This window comes from Zalophus californianus, chromosome 2 (assembly GCF_009762305.2).
Source record: "Zalophus californianus isolate mZalCal1 chromosome 2, mZalCal1.pri.v2, whole genome shotgun sequence".
Classification (NCBI taxonomy): Eukaryota; Metazoa; Chordata; class Mammalia; order Carnivora; family Otariidae; genus Zalophus; species Zalophus californianus.
Window position 1 is genome coordinate 125,180,278 of NC_045596.1, and position 24,390 is coordinate 125,204,667.

The following is a 24,390-nucleotide window of genomic DNA, read 5'->3' on the forward strand; positions in this document are numbered from 1 at the left end:
CTGATAACTAGCATGAAATTGAATCAGAAATAAAAAAAATTCCCAATGAACAAAATTCCAGGACCAGATGGCTTCACAGCTGAATTCTACCAAATATTTTTATAGAAGAGGTGATATCTATTCTTCTCAAATATTCCAAAAAATAGAAAAGGAAAGAAAACTTCCAAATTCATTCTATGAGGCCAGCATTATCCAGATACCTGATACATTAATTCAGTAAAGTCACAAGATGCAAAATCAATGTACAGAAATCTGTTGCACCTCTATACACCAATAATGAAACAGCAGAAAGAGGAATTAAGAAAAAAATCCCATTTACAATTGCACCAAAAATAGTAAGATACCTAGGAATAAACCTAACCAAAGAGGTGAAAGACCTGCACTCTGAAAACTATAAAACACTGATGAAAGAAATTGAAGATGACACAGAAATGGAAAGACATTCCATGCTCATGGATTAGAAGAACAAATATTATTAAAATGTCTATACTACCCAAAGTGACATTTAATGCAACCCTTATCAAAATACCAATAGCATTTTTCACAGAACTAAAACAATTCTATAATTCATATGGAACCACAAAAGACCCTGACCTTGAAAAAGAAAAGCAAAGCTGGAAACATCACAGTTCCAAACTTCAGCTTACATTATGAAGCTATAGTAATCAAAACAGCAGGGGCACCTATGTGGCTCGGTTGGTTAAGCATCTGCCTTCAGCTCAGGTCATAATTTCAGGGTCCTGGGATCAAGCCCCACATGGGGCTCCCTGCTCAGCATGGGGTATGCTTCTCACTCTCACTCTCGTCTGTGTTCTCTTTCTCTCTCAAATAAATAAAATCCTAAAAAAAAAAAAACAGTATGATACTGGCACAAAAATAAACACATAGATCAATGTAACAGAATAGAAAACACAGGAATAAATTCATAACAATATGGTCAATTAATCTTCAACAAAGCAGGAAAGAATATCCAATGGGAAAAGGATAGTCTCTTCAACAAATGGTATTGGGAAAACTGGACAGCTACATGCAAAAGAAAAAAAACTGGACCACTCCTTTACACCACACACAAAAATAAATTCAAAATGGATGAAAGATGCAAATGCGAAAAAGGAAACCATTAAAATCCTACAAGAGAACGCAGGCAGTAACCTCTTTGACATCGGCCATAGCAACATTTTTCTAGATACATCTCCTGAGGCAAAGGAAACAAAAGCAAAAATAAACTATTGGGACTACACCAAAATAAAAAGCTTCTGCACAGCAAAGGAAACAATCAACAAAACTAAAAGGCAACTTACACTAGAGAACAAACAGAAGGCTATCAGAGGGGAGGTGGGTGGGGGGATGGGTGAAATATGTGAGGGGGATTAAGAGCAGAGTTATCATGATGAGCACTGAGTAATATATAATTGTTGAATCACTATATTATACACCTGTAACTAATATAACCACTGTATGTCAACCACACTAGAATTAAAATTTTTTAAAAATGTGAAAAATAAATAAATAAGTAAAATAAAATAAAGGCAACTTACAGAATGAGAGAAGATACTTGCAAATGACATATCCAATAAAGGGCTAGTAACCAAAATATATAAATAACTTACAAAATTCAACACCCAAAAAGATAATCCAATTAAAAAATGAGCAAAAGACCTGAACATTTCTCCAAAGAAGGTATACAGATGGGCAACAGATACATGAAAAGATGTTCATCATCACTTACTATCAGAGAAATGCAAATCAAAACTACAAAGAGATATCACCGCACAGCTGTCAGAATGATTAAAATGAACGACACAGAAAACAACAGGTGTTGGCCAGGATGTGGAGAAAAAGGAACCCTCCTGCATTGTTCGTGGCAATGCAAACTAGTACAACCACTCTGGAAAACAGTGTGCAGTTTCCTCAAAAAGTTAAAATAGAACTACCCTATGATGCAGTAATTGCACTACGGGGTATTTACCCAAAGAATACAAAAACACTAATTCAGTGGGATACATGCACCTCTATCTTTATAGCAGCATTATTTACAATAACCAAGATATGGAAGCAGCCCAAGTGTCCATCAATTGATGAATGGATAAAGAAGAGGTGGTATACGTATAATGGAAAATCATTTGGCCATAAAAAAGTAATGAAATCTTGTCATTTTTCAATGGCATGGATGGAGCTGGAAAGTATTATGCTACATGAAATAAGTCAGTCAGAAAAAGACAAATACCATATGATTTCACTCATATGTGGAATTTAAGAAACAAAAAAAAAGGAGCAAAGGAAAAAATGAGAGAGAGAGTGACAAACCAAGAAACAGATTCTTAACTATAGAGAACACACTGGTGGTTACCAGAAGGGAGGTGGGGGTGGGGAGGAGTGAAACAGGTGATGGGGATTAAGGAAGGCACTTGTGATGAGAACTAGGTGATATATGGAAGTGTGGAATCACTATATTGTAAACCTGACACTAATATTACATTGTATGTTAACTGTACTAGAATTAAAATAAAAACATAAAAAAATAAGCAACAACTAAACTTTGGGAGTTAAGGCAATCTAAGATTTCTGTCTGAGATGAAAAGAGGGTAAAGATACTTTAAGTTAAATGTGTATATTAAAATCTATAGGTTAACCACTTACAAAAGTAAAAACAAGACTATAAATGTCAAAACAGTATAAGGAAAACTAGTACAATGCCAAACTAGTACTAGGAAAAATGGAACAAGAAGGAAAAGCTTGTCATTCAATTTCCAAAAAAGACAACAAAGGGGTGGGGGGAAAAAAAGGGAAAAACAGAAAGAATAAAGAGCACAAAATAAAAGGGGTGGAATTGCATCTAAATATATTTTTTAAAAATGCAACAGTATGACATTTACAAAGAAGAAATAATGGTGGCCTAGAAATATGTGAAAAATTCTCAGCCTTATTTGTCGTTGGGAAAATGCAAATTAAAATCACAAAGAAATATTTCATGCCCGCCAAATTGGCAAAGGTTAAAATTTTGACATATTAAGTGTTGCCAAGTATATGAAGCGATGGGAACTCTCATAAGCTGCCGCTGGGAGTGGAACAGTGTTTGCTAGTGCCTGGTAGAACTAAACATATGCCCACTGGCCAGCACAGACATTCAACTAGAGGCGATCAATTATGCACGTAGTCAATAATCAGTTATTGAGCTCCCACTACCGAAGCCCTGCCCAACTGCCTCAAGGGCTGAAGGAATCAATATCCCAGCATCTATATAACCCGTTCTTGATGCAGCAGGATGCAGGTTCATATTTATCCTGGGAATTCTTGCCCTAGATAAACTCTTGCCCTTATATTTCAGAAGACATGGGAAAGAACATAGCAGAATTGTTAATAATAGGAAACAACTACAAGGGGGGGGCAAATACCTCTCAGCAACAGAAAGAATAATCAAATTGTAGTGTAATCATTGGATGGGATGTTGTGCATCAGTGAAAATGAATGAAACACGGGGGCACACATTGACATTTACGAAAATTGATGGATCTCGAAATACAGTGTTGAGCCAAAAGAGAGACAAGACATTCCATATACATAAGGTGGAAAACAAGCAAAAGTAAACAAAATGCTAATTAGAAATAGGTGTGTATGTACTGAAATTCTAGACAAATGAAGGCATGATGAGCATGCAGTTGAGGAGATTGGTTTCCTCAGGATATGAAGACAATGAAAAGACACACAGTTCTATTAATTTCTGTAAGTATTTGCTGTAGTATTATTCTTTAAGACACATAGATATAGAAAGATAAGTATAATGTGCTGTTGTATATAATTGACATATAAAACAATAAGAAATTTTAAAATAATATGGTAGAAAAATTCCTTGAGCTTATAATGAGCATCTCTCCCCTTGAGAAAAAGAAGAATGAAAAGACCTTGGGAACCCATAGTTTTTTCAGGTATACCACTTCCTAGGACATGTTATGGCTCCAAATATCTCCTGTGGTTTGTGTGTGTTTTTGGAAACTAAAACTCAAGAATGCTGAAGAACAGAATAGCTGCTGCCAGGTATGAGTTGTTCATTCTGAAGTCTTAAACCATATGAGTCCATAAATACACGTGTGTGATTTTATTTTTTGGTAAGCCAGAATTAGAAGGACAAATTGAGGAAATGAGTTTCCATTTCACAATCTGGGGGCATTCTGATATGCTTGTGTTCATACTGATGTTGAAGTTGATGCTGCAATAGATAGAAGGTGCTTTTTTGATTTTGAATATGTTTCCCCTTAGGAGTTAAGCTAACCTCCCAGGTAGTTAATTTATCACTAAACAAATCAGTTACAAACTGAACAGTGTTTTAAATTTTTTAAATCAATCGTTTTCATTTGTTTGTTTGGGATTTATTGGAATGTGAAACCACTGTAAACGTGAGTTTGGTCATCATCATGAGATTTATGTACTCTGGTAGATCTGGAATTGTATCACAGAACTAATAAATTCTTATAACTAATAATTAGAACCTATTATGTGCTTTATGTACATTTTCTTCAATCTTCACCAAGACTCTGCAAAATAGATATTTTAATTCCCTTTTGCTAAGGAAGTTGAGAATTTAATATATTCACCTTGATTACACAAGTAGGAAATGGCTTGGATTCAGACTCAATATACTATTCTCTTCAAAAGATGAAACTGGTGACACAAGCAGATTTTTAATCACAGCAAACAGAATATAGTGAACAAAGACAGCACTGGAGTTTGTTAGGTTTTTAATTGATTGACACTCAGTAATTTTGTTTTCCACTTTTATTTCTTTTAGAAAAGATCCCATGATTTTTGTAGGGAGTCAGTAGGACTTACTCACAATGGGATTTAGAACTGACAATCAAATGCATTGTGGTCAAAGGTCCCGGCCCCATAGCTACAGCTTGATGACCACTCCTTATTTGGAGGACTGTTATAGGGAATTATATAAAACAGTTCTTCTCAAACTTTAACGTGTGCGTAAATCACAAAGATCTGATTCCGAGAGACTCGGGATACACTTGGATGAATATATCAGCTTATTGAAATTGCCCAGATTAATCCATTTGGGTGAAAGCTCTAATTATCAAAATATCTGGCATATTTTCCCAGACCAATTTTGACATTCAGTGTAGTTCTATTTCATTATTTGAGAATATGTTTCTAATAGCTGTGATTGGATATATTCTCACTCCTCAACTTTCACAAGAAAATGTATCCCTGTCCCACCACATGACTCTAAATTTAACACAGCATAACTCTACCTCAAGTATTTGTCAAGAAAAAAATTACTCTGTATACACTGTCACTACTTGCCAAAGCTCACCTAAAAGGCAGAATGTAACTGGGAATGATCTAAAGCAGTGTTTCTAAAACTTTAATATGCTTATAAATCACTGCTGTTTCTGATTCAACAGATCTGGGGTGGAGTCCTGAGAGTCTACATTTGTAACAAGTTCCTAGATGATAACAATACTATTGAGCCATGAACTGGGAAGGACCTAAACGATATCCCCCCACATCTCAAGATATCCTAAAATCTACCTCTGATTTAAACTAGCCCTGCAGAGAACTGGATACCATGTTACCTAGTAACCGAGGTTACCTGGAGGGTCTTCTAATGAGTGTTGGAGGAGGTCGGAAAAAAGAAAAAGAGAAACCAACAAGGAACTGCCTGACAAAATGAGAATGATTCCAGAAAAGAGGAATGGGGGGAAAGTCAATTGAAGAACGAAGAATCAACAATTGTACAACTCCTTTTGGTCAACATGGAAAATATAATAATAATTACAGTAAGATTAATGCAGCATTTTTAAGTCATTTTTTTTTCTTTTCCCTCTCCCTAATAATATTATCATGGCTGTTTTTCACTGTCTTGGAAACTTGGGTCTCCTTTGTGTTCCTTTTAGAGAAAATTTCAAACAACCTGTTATTCATTTATTCTGAAAATATTTTCTGAACGTCTGCCTTATAACAGGTACTACTCCAGGCACTGGGGCTGCATCAGTGATCCTGAAAGTCCTCAGCCTTTTGGAGCCTACGTTTTAGAGAAGAAGGCCAGGAGTAAACCAATAAAGAGATACACAATATACTGTCAGGTCAGAGTACCTTGTAGGATGAAAATAAAGGCAGTGATGCTCTTTTAGGTGGGGGTCAGCAAAGGATTCTCACAGGAGGTTGCATCTATCAGCAAGAAATAATCACATCTGCCTAATTCGGCCATTAGGAATCATACAAACATGGGCACTCCAAAATTAATTCCAGGATATCTTGCACCAAGAATCAAGAACAATGAATATATGATCACGATACTTTCCTTAATAATATGTGTGGGTGTTTTCATATAAGTGTGCATATATGTCTGCCCTTATCTCCTTATCTTCCCTACCTACCTTCACCCACTACTACTGCTACAGGTCTATGATTCCTTATCTCAGACTCAGAAATCCAAAAAGCTTTCAAAACCAACAAATTTTTCATAACTTTATGGAGGAAAATCTAACTCACTTGAGCTTTGGTGGCAAAATCTGACGTGAATCAACTTAAAAAGGCCTATATAGTGGCCCCTCTCTCTCTCTCTTAATGAGAACATTCATATGCTTTACTGCAAAATATTAATATGTTTTCATTACAGGTTTCACTGCAAATCCACTTATCTTCTTACCTTTCTAAAGTTTGAGATTTTCTGAATTGCTAAGTATATCTGGTCACAAGAGTTTTGAATAAAGGATTATGGATCTGTACAATTATTACAAGGTAATACTATTAACTATTGTTTCTGCATGTGCTACAAAACTTTACCTTTGAGTAGCCCTGTGTTTGTTACTCCAGATCATTCCATCTCAGTAACTGAAGCCTAAAGAGAAAATTTTGCACCTAATCCACCTGTTGTTTAATGAATACACTTGACTTTTAAACCTTTTTTTTTCCCCCAATCATTTAGAAAAGTAAATTACAGCAAATCTGACTCGATGCAATACTAGCCATGGCAATATCCAAGCCTGGATACCAACACTGTGTATGTCTTCTCGTACTTTCTGCGTCTACTATTAGTACTGAAGTTTTCATTCATATTCAACATCCATGTCTGGTGCATTTTGTTTGATGAAAACAAGCTAATTAGTTTGAACCTTCCCTAGTTCATAAATTTATTCCTAAGAACATTAAAAGGAAGTCAAGTGAGACATGTTCAGTAACAGATGTTTGCCTTTTTTGGCTGCCTTTTTACAGTTTGTTCTCTTTCATTACTTTTTAAGAAATTTAGTTAATGTTCCTTTTACAAGAGAACAAGCGTACCTAGCTTCCCAGCAGATGGGGGGTGCGGGGGGATTCCCCAGGGCAAGCACAGTCTGTTCATTCCCATAACCTAATATCTGCCCAAATGCTCTCTGCATTCAACTTTCATTCTTTCATCCAGGTTTTGGTAACAATCACACTCCAGCTTTAAAAAGAATGCATATGTTAACTGGAAACTGTAGAACTAGAACTACTGTGAGCATTATTACCAACATAATGCATCTCTTAACCATCATACGTGGGTCTATCTCTCAAATATCTTTCCCATACAGGGATATCTCAGAATAAAGGATCAATATGATTGAGAATTTGGTTGAATCTTTTGGCTTCCACAATAAAGAAAGATTGTGAAATGGCTTCCAAAAGTAAAAATTCAATGGTCCTTTATAGTAAATGAGAAGTATAGCTTAAGATTCTTCTCTATACAATTAGATTGATCCAAAAATACAAATTTAAAATTATCCCATTTATTTATCCAACCCTCCACTTTTGAATAGTATTTAGTCTGGGTTGGACTGTGATGTGGTTTAAGCAGTAAGTAGTACACTGGAAATCTAAGTAACATTGCAATCCAAATCGTGCTGTCACCGAGAGTGCTTTTATTTTTTTATTTTTTATTTTTTTTAGATTTTATTTATTTATTTGAGAGAGAGAGAATGAGAGCCAGAGAGCACGAGAGGGAAGAGGGTCAGAGGGAGAAGCAGACTCCCCGCTGAGCAGGGAGCCCGATGTGGGACTCGATCCTGGGACTCCAGGATCATGCCCCAAGCTGAAGGCAGCTGCTCAACCAACTGAGCCACCCAGGCGCCCCCGAGAGTGCTTTTAAAACTTTGTGAAATAGTTAAATATAAGTCTTAACCAATTTATTGTGACTATTCCTTTTGACCTATTCATTGCTAAAGGAATTTTGCATGGAGCACCTCCTTTATTTTTCCCAATAAGTATCATAACTAGAACAGTAGGAATTTTTATCTAAAGGAAAGACTCAATAAAATAAAATAAATGATGGCTATAAAAATATACTTCAAGCCAAGATAATACTGCTGCAAAGCACCGTAACTATCAAAATGTGGGCTTTTAACTACAACTATGTAAATCTAAAATGTATGTATGTATGTGTATACATATACATACACATGTGTGTATATATGTATATATAAAAGTAATAAAAGTAAATATCTACTTCATTATATCATAAAGGTTAAAAACTTTAGAAATTAATGATTTCCAGGGGCCAAAAGGAGGAAGGAATGGGGAGACTGCTAATGGGTATGGGATTTCTTTTTGAGGCTGATGAGAATGTTCTGAAATAGGTAGTGGTGATGGTTGCACAACTTCGTGAATATATATATTCACAACTAAAAACCACTGAATTGTATACATTGAAACATTGAATTCTATGAGTTATATCTCAATAAAGCTTTTATTTAAAAAGATTAAAAACCTTAATATTTCATAGGAAAAGAAATATGCATTTCAAAATTAAAATATGAAGGTTGAAGATAACATACATTAGGCATCACTACTCCTTGTAGCTAGACCAAAACAAATAAAAAAGTACACAGATAAGAGTAAACTACTGGAATGCTATTCAAATTGTTAAAAAATCATAGTCATTTAGCTATTAACTCAGTGCCTACATTAATCCTAATCCTACTGAAGGATTTTCAAAAAGTAACTTTATTTCTACCCAAAATGACAAAAAAAGAATTAGGAAATTATTTGAACAAATAGAAAATTTTAAATTTTGTAATTGTGATAATCTGTGCTAATTCTTACAAATATCGGAAAATCAAATCAGATAACCTTCTTTTAATCAAATGCAGCCCACCAGGGAGAAAACCATGAGTAGGAAAATAATTAAAACACCTCCCCAGTGTTTTGCAGAAGGGAAGGAGAAGCTCAGAGAGAAGAAACTGGGATGGGGGAAAAGAAGTGAGTAAACATGCTTTACATACTAAAACTTAACTATTTTTTATTATGTAATAAAATCCTTCAAATGAGTGTCCACAATCTTCTGACAGTACAATTTGGTAAAGAATTACAAAGTGAGGGGCGCCTGGGGTGACTCAGTTGGTTAAGTGTCTGCCTTAGGCTCAGGACATGATCCCAGGGTTCTGGGATCAAGCCTCACACATCAGGCTCCCCACTTGGTGTCAGGAAGCCTGCTTCTCCCTCTCCCTCTGCATGCTGCTCCCCCTGCTTGTGCTCTCTCTCTCTCTCTCTCTCTCTCTCTCTCTGTTGTCAAGTAAATACGTAAAATCTTTAAAAAAAAAAAAGAATTACAAAAAGATATCTAAATTTCCAAGTTAAAAGAAAAATATCTCCTTAGATTCTTTACCAAAATGTCTCAATAAAATTCTCCAGAGAAAAGTAATTAGAAAGTTCGTGTTAAAATAAAGTCAATCCATTCTATTGATCAAAATTCAGCTTATGTGGATTAAAAGCAATACCACCTCAAAAATTTGGCAGCAGAGTAGGAGGATACTAGGCTCATCTTGTCCCATGAGCACAACTTGATAACTATCAAATCATCCTAAATACCCCAGAAATTGGCCTGAGGACTTGACAGAACAAATTACACAACTAAAGGGAAAGAAGAAGCCATGTTGAAGAAGGTAGGAAGTGCAGAGCTGTGGTTTAAGGGAGAAACAGATCATGGCTACTGCAAAGGGGAGGGAGCCGTGGTCATGATGAAGGGTGACAGAGAGAGGAGCACACAGGGGAACACACAAGGAGAATGTTTCCCCAAAGCTATTAGCTCGGACCTAAGAGGGCCTGAACTTTATGAGTTCTTGCAAACAGCGGGGCTTAAAGCCTAGAATTTTAAAGCTCAGCAGACTTGGCTGGGATAGAACCAGGAGGCCACTGTGCTGCTTCTGGAGGGAAGGCAGCCAAACAACCTGGGGGCAGATAACATGGAAACAGAGATCTGAGAAACATCTGTGGTACACAGGGGAGAGTTATTTGCTATTCTAAGAGCACTTCCCTGAGAGGCAGCATTCAAGAAGATGCTTCTCTGGGAACAAAAGAGCTGGTCAGTGCCATTTTCCTCCCCTGCTCCTCAGTATAAACACAGAGCCACCTGAGGGAAGCAGCTCAGCACAGACACTAGCTGCCTAACTTGCTTACACCAAGGGTCACCCCCCAGCACTCAGGCAGGACTTCCCTTCTCCATCAAGCTTGCCTCAGTCCCAGAAAGTGGGCCCTTCCCACAGAAGACCAGTGCAGGCCCCTGCCCACACCATGTCTCCTGACCAGAGAGTTCTGCAGGGCCTCAGTTCTGGTGGAGTTGGTGTCAAGTCTCACTTCACAAGCAGACCAGAGCACACCTAGTTAAAACTTGCCACACTCAGGCCAGGGACCAAACACTGCCCATAGTAGGCCAGGGGAGCCTCTGCAGACAACTGGCCTGAAGGATAGAGCAGCCAAAAACCAACATCAGAGTGCACACAGCACACACTGGAAACACTCCCTGAAGCATCAGGCCCTAGACACTATATGACCTCTTCTTCATAAGGCCAATACTTTTAGGAGCAGGAGACATAACTGGCTTTTCTAACACAGAGAAGGCAGAGACTTAGGTAAAATGTCAAGACAGGAATTTATCCCAAATGAAAGAACAAGATAAGGCCACAGCCAGGGATCTAAGTGAAACAGATATAAGTAACATGCCTGATGAAGAATTTCAAGAACAATCATAAGGATACTCACTGGGCTTGAGAAAAGAAGACATCAGTAAAACCCTTACCACAGAGATAAAAGAGTTAAAAAAGAACCAATCAGAGATTGGAAACAGGTTTGATGCAATGAACTGGCTGGAAGAAACAGAGAAATGAATTAGTGACCTAGAATACAAAATAGTGGAAAATACTGAAGCTGAACAAAAGAAGGAATTATTCAACATGAGAACAGATTTAGGGAACTCAGTGACATCTTCAAACAGTACATTCATATTATAGGAGTCCCAGCAGAAGTGAGAGAAAAGGGGGCAGAAAATTTATTTCCAGAAATAATGGCAGAGAACTTCCCTAATCTGGGAAAGGGAACAGACATCCAGCTCCAGGAGGCACAGAGAACGCCCATCAAAATCAACAAAAGCAGAGCAATACCAACACATGTTGTAAATAAATTTGCAAAATATAGTGATAAAGACAAATATCTTAAAAGCAGCAAGACAAAAAAAAGTCCATAACTTACAAGGGAAAACCCATAAGGCTAGCAGGAGATTTTTCAACAGAAGCTTGGCAAGCCAAAGGGGAGTGGCATGGTATATTCAAAGTGTTGAATGGGAAAAATCTGCAGCCAACAATACTCTATCCAATAGCAAGGCCTCTCTGGGAGGTCTTCTATTCATTCAGAATAGGAGAGATAAAGAGTTTCCCAGACAAACAAAAACTAAAGGTGTTCATGACCACTAAAGCAACCCTGTAAGAAATATTAAAGGGGACTCTGTGAGTACAAAGGAGAGACCAAAAGTGGCAAAGACAAGAAAGGATCAGAGAAAATCTCCAGAAACAATGGCAAGTAATAAAATGGCAATAAATACATATCTATCAATAATTACTCTGAAAATAAATGGACAAAATGCTCCAATCAAGACATGGGGTGTTAGAATGGATAAGAAAACAAGACCTATCTATATGCTGCCTACAAGAGACTCATTTTAGACCTAAAGACACCTGCAGATTGAAAGTGAGGGGGTGGAGAAACATTTATCACACAAATGGATGTCAAAAGACAGTTGGAGTAGCAATACTTATACTGGACAAATTAGACTTTTTGTTCTTGTATTGTTTTTATCCTGTTTGGTATAAAGGTAGGACTGGCCTCAAAGAATGATTTTGAATGTGTTCCCTCTATTCCATTATTTGTAAGATTTTGATTTTAAGATTATCATTAATTATTTTTTAAGTGTTTGGTAGAATTCACCAAAGAAACCATGTAGTCTTGGGCTTTTCTGTGCTGGGAGATTTTTCATTCCTAACTCAACTTTCATTCTTGTTATTGGTCTAAGATTTCCTATTTCTTGGGTTCAAGATTCATGATTCCATCATGATAACTTGTGTGTTTTTAGGAACTATCTGGATTTTTTTCCTAAGTCTTCTGATTTGTTAGTATATAATTGTTTATAGTAATCTGTTATCACACTATGTATTTCTGTGGTTATATGTTGTATTGTTTTCTCTTCCATTTTTCATTTTGGTTTTTGACTCTTCAGTCTTTTTTTTTCTTAGCTAATGTAGTTAAAGCACTGCACTTCTGTTTATTTGGAAAAACTAGTCATTATTTTCAATGTTATGTTACTGTTTATTCTGGTCTCTTATTTATTTCTGATTTTTCTTTGTTATTTCCTTCCTCTACTAAATTTCAGCTAAGTTTCTTCTTTTTCTAGTTCCTTGTGGTGTAATGTTCTTTATTTGAACTTTTGTTCTTAATTCAAGCATTAATGCATAAATTTCACTCTAACATCTACTTTGCAGCAACCCATAGGTTTTAGAATATTGTGTTTTCTTTTTCTTTTTTTTGGAGACATATTTTGATTTGCCAGTTGATTTCTTTTTTTTTTATTTTTTTATTGTTATGTTAATCACCATACATCATTAGTTTTTGATGTAGTGTTCCATGATTCATTGTTTGTGCATAACACCCAGTGCTCCATGCAGAACGTGCCCTCTTTAATACCCATCACCAGGCTAATCCATCCCCCCAACCCCCTCCCCTCTAGAAACCTCAGTTTGTTTTTCAGAGTCCATCATCTCTCATGGTTCGTCTCCCCCTCCGACTTACTCCCCTTCATTCTTCCCCTCCTGCTATCTTCTTCTTCTTTTTTTTTTTCTTAACATATATTGCATTATTTGTTTCAGAAGTACTGATCTGTGATTCAACAGTCTTGCACAATTCACAGCGCTCACCATAGCACATACTCTCCCCAATGTCTGTCACCCAGCCACCCCATCCCTCCCACCCCCGCCAGTTGATTTCTTATTTGGCCCATTAGTTGTGCAGTGGTGTGTTATTTAATACTTACATATTAAATATTTAATACTTACATTGTAGATTTTATAACTTTGTTTTATTGTTGATCTTTAGTTTTGTACCATTGTGGTTGGAAAATATACTTCGTATGATTTCAGTCTTCTTAAATGTGATATTTGTTATGTCTCTTTTCGTGTGATTTAACCAGGGGATTCTTCTTTGTGTACTTGAAGAAAATGTGTATTCTATTTTTCTTGGATGTAATGTTTTATATATATATATATATATATATATCTTTTAGAACCATATATCCTGAAGTGTGATTCAAGTAAAATATGTTCTTGTTGGAAAAAAATAATAACTTTAACTGAGGGTACTCATTTAAAATAAAGCATATCAGAGGGAACCTGGGGGAGGATGGGTGAAACAGGGATGGGGATTAAGAGTACATTTATAATGAGCACTGAGTAATGATGTGGAGGATTGTTGAATCACTATATTGTACACCTGAAACTAAGACAATACTGTACATTAACTATATTGAAATTAAAATTTAAAAACTTAATAAAAAATAGAAACACAAAAGCAAAAACAAAACCAAAATTAAGGTTATGTGAAGAATTATGTTATATTTGAAATTTTTTTTCATTTCTAAAAAACATGTTTCTATAAAACTAATGAATTTTGTTTATGAGAGGAAACTATAAGTATGTTAAAAAATATGACCAGCAAGTGTTTTCTTCTTTCTTATGTAGGATGTGTTCCCTTAGAGAAGGGGGGAGATGGGCGGCACGGAGGGGAATGAAGCCAAATGCCCAGAGGACTGACTCACAGTTTGCTCTCTGAAACACAAAACAGTTTATAATGCAACCAATTATTAAACTGAATTTTATTTGCTTGTAATCCCTTACTTCCAAGTGTCAAGGTTAGTCAAATTCTTTGTAACCAGGGTCACGAAGATAAAGTGACTGACAGTCTTCCCACAAGGCACTTGATAATAGGGATTTGCTTATCTCTTCAGTTTCATTTCTTACCACTTGCCCCTTCGAATACTGCACTTTTGTCACAATAAACTTTCAATTCCTCAAATGCACCCTGCTCTCCCACCTTAGACAACCACAAGTGCTCTTTCCCCTCTAACCTGCTACCCTGAACCCTATCACCCATCGCCACATGGATGCATGTGCCCACTCTTGTCATTCCTTCACTTGTCACTTCATCCTCATTCTAGGGTATCACCAAATGGCATATGTCCCCTCAGGGAGAGCACTGAAAAATAGTTAATAACCGCTCACTGAGGAGAGGGTTGCCTTACTAACAACTAATGAATAAAAGTTATTTCACTTATACAAATTTCTGTCAATGTTTGTTTTTATCCTAGCTATTTTTAAGAGCACTATTGATAAACATGTTAATTTTTCCTTCTCAGAATTTTGATAAATACCAAGGTTAGAATGGCAAAAATTGACAAGAAAAGAAACAACAACTGTTGGCAAGGTTGTGGAGAAAGGGGAACCCTCTTACACTGTTGGTGGGAATGCAAGTTGGTACAGCCACTATGGAAAAAAGTGTGAAGGTTCCTCAAAAAGTTAAAATTAGAGCTACCTTATGACTCAGCAATTGCACTAATGGGTATTTACCCCAAAGATACAGACGTAATGAAAAGAAGGGCCATATGCACCCCAATGTTCATAGCGGCAATGTCCACAATAGCCAAACTGTGGAAAGAGCCGAGATGCCCTTCAGCAGATGAATGGATAAAGAAGATGTGGTCCATATACACAATGGAATATTATTCAGTCATCAGAAAGGACGCATACCCAACTTTTGCATCAACATGGATGGGACTAGAGGAGACTATGCTAAATGAAATAAGTCAAGCAGAGAAAGTCAATTATCATATGGTTTCATTTATCTGTGGAACATAAGAGATAGCACGGAGGACATTAGGAAAAGGAAGGGGAAAATGAAAGGGGGGGAATCAGAGGGGAGGTGAACCATGAGAGACCATGGACTCCGGGAATCAGACTGGGGGTTTAGAGGGGAGGGGGATTGGGGGAATGGGTTAGTCTGGTGATGGGTATTAAGAAGGGCACATATTGCATGGAGTACTGGGTGTTATACACGAACAATGAATCATGGAACGCTACATCAAAAACTAACGATGTACTGTACGGTGACTAACATAATAAAATAAAAAAGAAGGTTTTTAATGGGTTTACCCATGAGTGGTGTGCCTTTATAATAAAGGAGTGTGGCTCAGGAAAAAGAAAAAAAATACCACGGTTGTTTTCCACAACTACAGTCCTCCAGGTTCTCGGCTTCAAGATTGCCTCATACATTATTATAAAGTTAGCAAACCTTTTTTTTCTTTTTAAAGATTTTATTTATTTTAGAGAGAGAAAGAGAGAGCATGGGAGCAGGCGGGGTTTGGCAGAGGAAGAAAATCTCAAGCAGATTCCCCGCCAAGCCAGAAACCAACCAGGGCTGATCCCAGGACCCATGAGATTACGACCTGAGCTGAAATCAAGAGTCGGACATTTAATGGACTGAGCCACCCAAGCTTCCCCAAGTTAGCAAACCTTTTAAAGAAGAATGATAAAATGAAATTGTGGCAAGAAAGTTGGAGATGGTGGTCTTTCCTATATTATTGCTATATAATATTACATTTTTATGTTACACAAAGGATTACATTTTCAGGTGTTCACTTACCTTGAATAAATATTATCTTTCAAGACAATTAAGACTATAAATATCTCAGTACTTCAGAGACCATAAAAAGTAACATTAGTAACCTTTTCTTCAGGATGCAGTTTCTTTAACTTCATTTAAAGATGTTTTAGGGAGCCATATGCCATTGCTTAAAGTACCTAGAAATTCTATTTTTTTTTAAGATTTTATTTATTTAATTGACAGAGAGAGAGAGAGACAGAGAGAGAGGGAACACAAGCGGGGGGAGTGGGAGAGGGAGAAGCAGGCTTCCCGCCGAGCAGGGAGCCCGATGCGGGGCTCGATCCCAGGACCCTGGGATCATGACCTGCGCTGAAGGCAGTCGCTTAACCAACTGAGCCACCCAGGTGCCCCTGTACCTAGAAATTCTAATAACATATTTCTCTTACAATAAGACTGCAGTTGCAGAAATAAAGCATTAAAACTAAAGACATATAACATTATTAAATTATTATTTAATTAGAACTGAAAACATATAAGGATTCAAAATACTTTAAAAAGGAAACAGAACCGTCAGGCTCAAAAGGGTTGGTATTTTTTTAGTCACTTTCTTATTTGAGTAAATTAAAATTTTGAGAAGAGTATATATGCTGTAGAGAGTGTTTTGAAAGCAGAATGTGCAAAACGTTTCTCTCCTCCTACAAAACCAAAGACAGGATTTTCTATGCCCTCTCTCCTTCCTCTTTTACCAATGTAGGCTTCTACACTCAATTTCCTAGTAACTTTTTGGACTGATTGAACAAACTTCAGATCAAGATTATGTACTACTTCACACCCACTAGTATGGCTGCTATCAAGAAAGTGTATAATATAATAGGTGCTGATGAGGATGTGGAGACATTGGAATATTTATGCTTTGCCACCGAGAATGTAAAATGGTACAGCCATTGTGGAAAACAATATGGATGATTCCTTAAAATATTAAACACAGGAATACAATATGATCCAGCAATTCCACTTCTGGATATATACCAAAGAGAAGTGAAAGCAGGGATTCAAACAATACTTGTAAACCATATCTATAGTAGCATTATTCAAAATTTCCAAAAAGGTAGAAGCAATTCAAGTGTCCACCAACAAATGAATGGATAAACAAAATATGGTACAAGTATTCCCTGCTTTTTGAAAGTTCGCATTCTGCCGCTTCCCTTGTAGGAAAGATCTATAAGGGTGCCTGTTTTTGCTAACCCAAAGTAATCCAAAGAGGATTTTTGCTTTTATGAAAAAAGGTGAAAAGTGAAAATAGCATTCAGCATTTGTTTTGCAGCAAGCCATTAGAAAGGCAGAGTGACCACAGCAGTGAGAGTGGCCTTGCCAAGCTCCCCTGTAAACCATACTCAGCAAGCATCTCGGCATCAAGCCGCCATAGCTTTGAACTATGTCTTGTGAGCATCTGTGCTAATCTTGAAGTATGTTGTTCACCCATTAGCAAGATGTGTCCTAAGATATCAGAAAAGCCTAGGAGAAGTTATTTTTTTGGATCTGGGAATACTCATTTTTCCATATAAAATCAATGTTAATTTCTTCACTTTATGTAATTTCAGCTTACTAAAAAAGTTTCATAAGAATGCTCTACCTTTAGATAGTGGGGAAACTTGTATATAAATACAATAGAATATTAGTCCTTTTAAAAAGGAAGGAAGCTATGACACCTGCTACCGCATGAATGAACCTTGAAGACATTATGCTAAGTGAGATAAGCCAGTCACAAAAGGACAAATCAAAATTATAAGAGACAGAAAGTAGAATGTTTTTTTGCCAGGAGATGAGCAGAGGGAAGAACAAGGAATTAGTGTTTGATGGGTAGAGAATTTCAGTTTGGAAAGATGAAAAATTTCTGGAGAACTTTTTTTATTAAACATATTTTTAATTAAAAAAATAAAAAAGCCATTTAGACTTTCACTGGTGGAAAATGATAATGCAATAAGCTTCAGGAAAGAAATTTGAAGGTTTGACTCTTACTCCCTCTTACCCATTCACGGCCCCACCCCCCATACAGTTGGTTTGCAAGGATAAGATACAAGCCTCTAACTGGACTGATGCAAAAGGCCTATTCATGCTCACCCAGTCTCCCCTCCAGTCCACTCCAACCTGTTTAGACAAGTGCACATACCCAAAGCATTATCTTTTATGTCAAAGCCATAGTTAATAGCCTTATGTGTTCTTAATTTCCCACTCAGCAATTAATAAATACTCCAGTTTTACATTTGGAGCTCTCCACAATCAAGTCTTCTCTTGCTAGATATATTCCCCAAAGAAATACATTTAAATGTAGTTTGTCACACAGCTAGGAGCAGTCTTTACAGTGTTAGTGTAAAACAGAGTAGAGCTGAAAGGCGTAGAAGAAGCAGTTCGTTTTTTTACCTTTACTGGGAAATAATAAAAACAGCCTTCTGTGGGTATTGCTTTTGTTAAAGACATGATATCATTTTCCTTAATGATATTCATATAATGTCCTTGCTTAAAACAGTGTTTAGCTTTAGTAAATGTACTCACAAATTTAGCAATATAACTTAAATCTGACGTGATTCAAAAGTTTTGGTTTATAGGAAAAATATAAAAACTCAACCTTTGTTTTTTAAAATTGTAGATAAGGAACGATTCAATAGATAGGAAAAAATAATTTCTCAATATATTTCAGTTGATAATGGTGTTAAAAACTGAATTATGTCACCTCAAAATGCATACGTTGAAGCCTTAACCCCAATGTTACTATATTTGGAGATAGGGTCTTTAAAGAAGACATTGGGTTAAATACATTCATAAGGGGAGGACCCTCCTCCGATATGAGAGTGTTCTCATAAGAAGAGACAGACAACAGGGGCACATACAGGAAAGGCCATGTGAGGACACAGCAAGGAGGCAGCTGTCTGCAAGCCAACAAGAGAGAGGCCCCAGGAGAAATCAGCCCTGCTGGCTCCTTGATCTTAGACTTCCAACCTTCAGGACATTGAGAAACGCATCTCTGTTGTTTAAGCTACCGGTCTGTGGTATTTTGTTATGGCTGCCCAAGGACACTAGCACAAATGACAAGTCAAAAGGAAAAATAATTATGAAAAGAGAGAAAAAAATCAGAGAAAGGATGAGACAGGCACATTCACACCCAGAAGAGACACACAGAAGATGTAAGAAACCCAGATATATAATATATATACGAGTGTCCTCTACTATTTATACTTGCCGAGATGAATAGTGAAGCTTGGATTCCATTTTCAAGCCCCAGAGTCCCATGTTTCAGTTTAGAGAGCCCTCATTCAGAAAAACATCAATGTGTGGGCTTGAAATCGTCCTTGGATTTTTTTAGTCCTCTAATTGTCACACACTCCTAACGGATGTCTTCATGTTCCACTGGCCTCCATTCTATTTACTTGACAGTCCAGGTACCATTACAGAAACAGTTACTATCACATTTCGGGCAAACCATTGTGATGATCGCTTTGGCTATCAGTACTCTTCAAATAAAAATTAACACACATATTTAGGAGTTACAGTGGTCTGCGCAATGCAAGATTTACACAAGACATGATAACTGAACAAAAAGCACTGTTTCAGGAAAAAGATGAATTTCAATGGAGAATCATTTTAGGACTGAAATAGGTCCATAGGAAAATCTCACATATCAAAATTAACCCAGTAACGTGCCAGAAAAAAAAAAAAATGGTAATTCCACTCTATGTCCAGTCTCACAAATACTCACAGGACAGTAATCCCGAAGCACTGATGATGACCCAAACAAACTAGGCCAGCTGGGTTGAGGAGTCAAATGGGAAGACTTTGTTGGCACGATTCCTCTCCAATCGGAGAATGTTTTGTCTGTTAGAAATATCAATGTAGGTTAAAACAATATTTATTCAAGAAAAGTACACACCGATCATACTTCTTAGTGTTACAAAGAGGAAAGTGAATCATCTTTATGGCCCCATTATTCTGTATTAAAATCACATCTTGTCATCTAATCAGGGAGATGGAGAAGCCATCGTACTGCACAGAGAGGCCTCAGGTAACTGGCTCTCTCATACAGCAAAGCTCTCGTGTTTTTATTGCAAACAGCGTGCCCATCAGAAAACTAAGAGGTTCATTCTTTTGACGTTCTTCTCTTTAAGAACACTGACTTCTTTTTTTTTTTTAAAGATTTTATTTATTTATTTGAGAGAGAGAGAGAATGAGAGATAGAAAGCACGAGAGAGAAGAGGGTCAGAGGGAGAAGCAGACTCCCTGCTGAGCAGGAAGCCCGATGCGGGACTTGATCCCGGGACTCCAGGATCATGACCTGAGCCGAAGGCAGTCGCTTAACCAACTGAGCCACCCAGGCGCCCTGACTTCTTTTTTTAAAGGAGGCTTAAAGCAAAATCGTATTTGTGAGTAGCACTTACAAAAATCAAAGGAAAGCTCCTCTCTCTGTTACATCAGTACTTTAAGAGAAAAATCAGAATTATGATGAAGGCACACATTTTGAAATTGCAAAGTAAGTGAAATTATTAAGAGTGCTTAAGTAAATAGGTTGAAAGAGCAAAAGGTCAGCCAACATATATCCACATATTTCTTCAGTCTCATGACAGTTGTTAACATGGGATTTCCGCAAAGAAATTTTTTTTAAAAGATGACAAGATTTAAGATTTATTTATTTCTCAGAAACATTAATCATTTAAAAGACGGAAAAATTCAGTTCAATCCTACTGTCCAAAATGAATCAAACTATTTTCACATTTCCAATTTTCTTTCTAATACTTATTTATATATTATTTCCTGAAACTTTCGATTTAATAGAGTCATCTATGGACTGGCTAATTTAAGATAAATTCAGAGAAAACTCAGAAGTAATAAATTTTCTCATTTCATTGCTTCAATTTACTTACAGGGTCATAAGTTAAGTGTCTTATAGGGATGCAGAGTAGGAACATAAAAGAATAAAAAATGTAATGTTATCTCAGAGACATCCCAATCAATAACATGCATACATCCTACCCCATTCTAATTTTATATGTATATAATTTCTCCCATTTCAGTCAAAAAGAATCTTTGTCCTCTATCAAAAAGGCAAAGTCTCTAGAAGAAGCAACATAATAAATCATATATTTCAATCACAACTCAATATGAATAAATAAAATTCTTTAGTGGAAGCAAATGCCAATAATGGAAAAATTATGAAGAAAGTGAACATATTAGTATCTGGAAAGAGGCTAGCAAAGGAAAGGCCATACATATTATACTTTAACAGGGGACTTTTATAACCCCAGGGGGATATAAAAGGAGAGCACAGGGTTATTAGAGATGTATAAGCCCTCACATTTCTTATGAAGCTTTCTTGAGTAATTTGAAACACTCCTCAACTCACCCTACTTCCCTTAATGAACTTCTACAATAAGTGTTCTCACATTTTAGATAATTGGGCATCTCACATTTTAGATAATTGGGCATTTCTTTCCAATCTCTTTTTAAATTTATAAACCCTTCCAGGACAAAGACAGTATCTTGGTTGGAATTGCTCCATGCTTCTGGTTCTTCAGCAATGCAGTTAAGGTAGCTATGTAAACACTGGTGAACAAGAATTAGCCTCCGGAGGTGAGATCTCACAAGCAAAGGGAGTCTTCCTGATCACTGAACTGCCCGACCCAAAATGAAACTAAATGCTATACAAATTATTTTTCCAAGACAGTCCAGAGCACTTCAAATATTTTATCTTGTTTACCCACAAAACATACTCATGCAGTTGAGAAGGCCATGCATTATTTTCTCCGGTATATAGGTATCACACCAGAAAACATACTATAACTTTTCCACTTCAAGAAGCAGTAAACCTTCCACTAAAATCCTCAAGGTAATCATTCACATGCTGATGTATGCTAATGACTCCTCTAGAAGCCAGGCACAGAAGGTGACATGCTACAAACTCCAGTTTACTCCACAAAGTCAGTCAAAAGTTATAAACTGATAGTCTGAAGACCAAAGTCATACACCAGACTAAATGTTCACAAACCCTCACGGAGCCAATAATCTTCACAGATAGTGACACAGAGGAACAGAGATTCTGAATGCTGGGACGAGGGTGAGCAAGAGTAGGCTGTATATTGACAGGTGGAAAAATAAGAAATCTTTTAGGTAATCCCAGTTTAACAGCCAGCAGGATGGAAAAAAATATTCTGATATTAAACAAACCTGGGGGAAATGTAATATCAAAATTTGTAAAGAAACCAAAAAGTTTCCATCAGATTAACAAGGAGTCAGTAACTGAACGGGAGCTGACTTGGAACCTAAAAATTTTGTTAAATTAACTACCCATACTGATGTCTTCCTGCATTTGCTTTTCCTCAATACTTATTTAGACTCTTTTTGAATAATATTATATATTTAGTTCAAGTTATTTTGTTGTCTCCTGTATATCTTATTTTCCTTTCTAAACTTAAACGTCTTTGACTTGCTTTGTACTTCCTGTAAAACTGAATATAATGTTGTGCCCCAAGCATAAATTCAATATATGTTCCTGGACTTCTTTGGCATTGACTGAAAGGCCAATCAGCAAAACTGTTAAGAGTGAAAGGCCCCATACAATGCAACTGATATAAATATCTGAAGGAATGAAAAAAAAAACTTTAAAATGGGTTTTTAAAATTCTATTTTTTCCAGCACCAAATATTTTCCACCAGATTACCTTCCCTCACTTTCTAGCATCATCTTGATGTTTATAATGGTAATAGTTCTTAAATACATTTCAGTTGGGGGTGGTTTTCTATTTTATTTCCCATTTTTATTTAAATTTATATAGTTACCAATGAGCCAATTCTTTGCACAGGTGAGAGATAGTTCTAAAATTTAATAAGCATAGTTATTTTAGAAACTAAAATTACTCAAATGACTCACAGAAAACTGATAAGATCCTATACTACGGGGATATTGCCAAGAGAAGGAAGAAAGAAGGAGGAAAGAAGGAAGGAAAAATCCCTACCTAGCTAAAACATTCACCACTTCTGTAATCTTTGTAGTGACAAACATTGCCTTCAGCTGGCAAATGGATAGATTTGTCCAAGTCACCCGAATATCAGCAAAAGACCCAAAGACAGTAAAAGTTCAAACTTTTCAAATACACTGTTTCAGTCAACCATGAAAGAAGAAATAAGACATAGTCTATAATAATAATATGTAATGTAATAATAGAAATCGTTCATAAGAAATAGTCTACACAGCTGCCTCCTACGGAGCTAAATCCAAATGAAAGTGCGAAGTATCTTTAAGAGGACACGACAGAGCCCAAGACACTAGTGGGTTCAAGTGGTCCTGTGTCCCTAGAGCCTTTTTTATGCCAAGCTTGTTCTGTTTCCCTTTTATCAATTCCCTTGTATCAATTAATTCTTTGAGTTAATTGCACATGCAGTTTTAATCTGTGGGTAATTACAAACAATTAATAGTTAGGAGACAGAATTAGCAGTTCTTAGTTTGATTATCTATATAATTAAAAGGGGTGGTAAACTAGAGTTGACAAATAGCATCTTAATCACTTGAATAATCAAACCCCAGAAGCTTGCTTGGGCAGCTGAATTCCATCTGTTATATTAGTTCAAATTTTAGAATCAATAACTGAAATGTCCATTTAAATCAATCATATTGTTAATTTCTAGGCAAAAATGAACAATATGTATTCTCAAATTGCTTAAACTATTTACCTTCTTTCATTTATTTAAAGGAGCTGTTTCCAAAGGATTCAATAAAAATAAAGATTCAACAGACTGACTCACGTATATCTCTTGAATACCAGTTAATATTCATGGCTCCCAAATCTTATATTATAAAACATCTAAGAAATATGGATAAACTCTTTTGGTATCAGATTCTAATTAACGCTTTTATTTAAGCGTGTGCTGAAAGACAGCAAGGAAGACATACCTATAATCCTTTTTTGGCTTCTGATGAGATCAGTTGTTTATAGATACAGAGCAAATACTAAGAAGCAGGATAAGCTTGAAGTGAGTTAGAAAAATACATGAGAACTTCATTTTTATTAGGATATAATACAGAAGAGTGGTATCACTGTGGCATATGTTTCTGAATTGCCAAGTATTTGAACAAGTTTGGCAAACACTTTCATGCTAAAAGTGGATTTTAAAAATGTTTAAAAAGAGGGGCACCTGGGTGGCTCAGTCGTTAAGTGTCTGCCTTCGGCTCAGGTCATGATCCCGGGGTCCTGGGATCGAGCCCCACATCGGGCTCCCTGCTCAGCGGGAAGCCTGCTTCTCCCTCTCCCACTCCCCCTGCTTGTGTTCCCTCTCTCGCTGTGTCTCTCTCTGTCAAATAAACACATAAAATCTTTAAAATATATATATATGTATATATATATATATATGTATATATATGTAGGGGTGCCTGAGTGGCTCATTCGTTAAGCATCTGCCTTTGGCTCAG

The 24,390-nt window shown here is 36.5% G+C and overlaps 1 protein-coding gene across 3 annotated transcripts in view; it reads right to left on the reverse strand.

Moving 5' to 3' along the window:
- The window catches only part of IQCM (IQ motif containing M), a 453,243-nt gene that overhangs the window by 232,232 nt on the left and 196,621 nt on the right, over window positions 1–24,390 (reverse strand). For all 3 annotated transcript variants that reach the window (XM_027599769.1, XM_027599770.2, XM_027599768.2), the window contains exon 8: window positions 19,694–19,809. In XM_027599769.1, coding sequence (XP_027455570.1) covers window positions 19,694–19,809 — 116 coding nt within the window. The remainder of the gene's footprint in view (window positions 1–19,693; window positions 19,810–24,390) is intronic.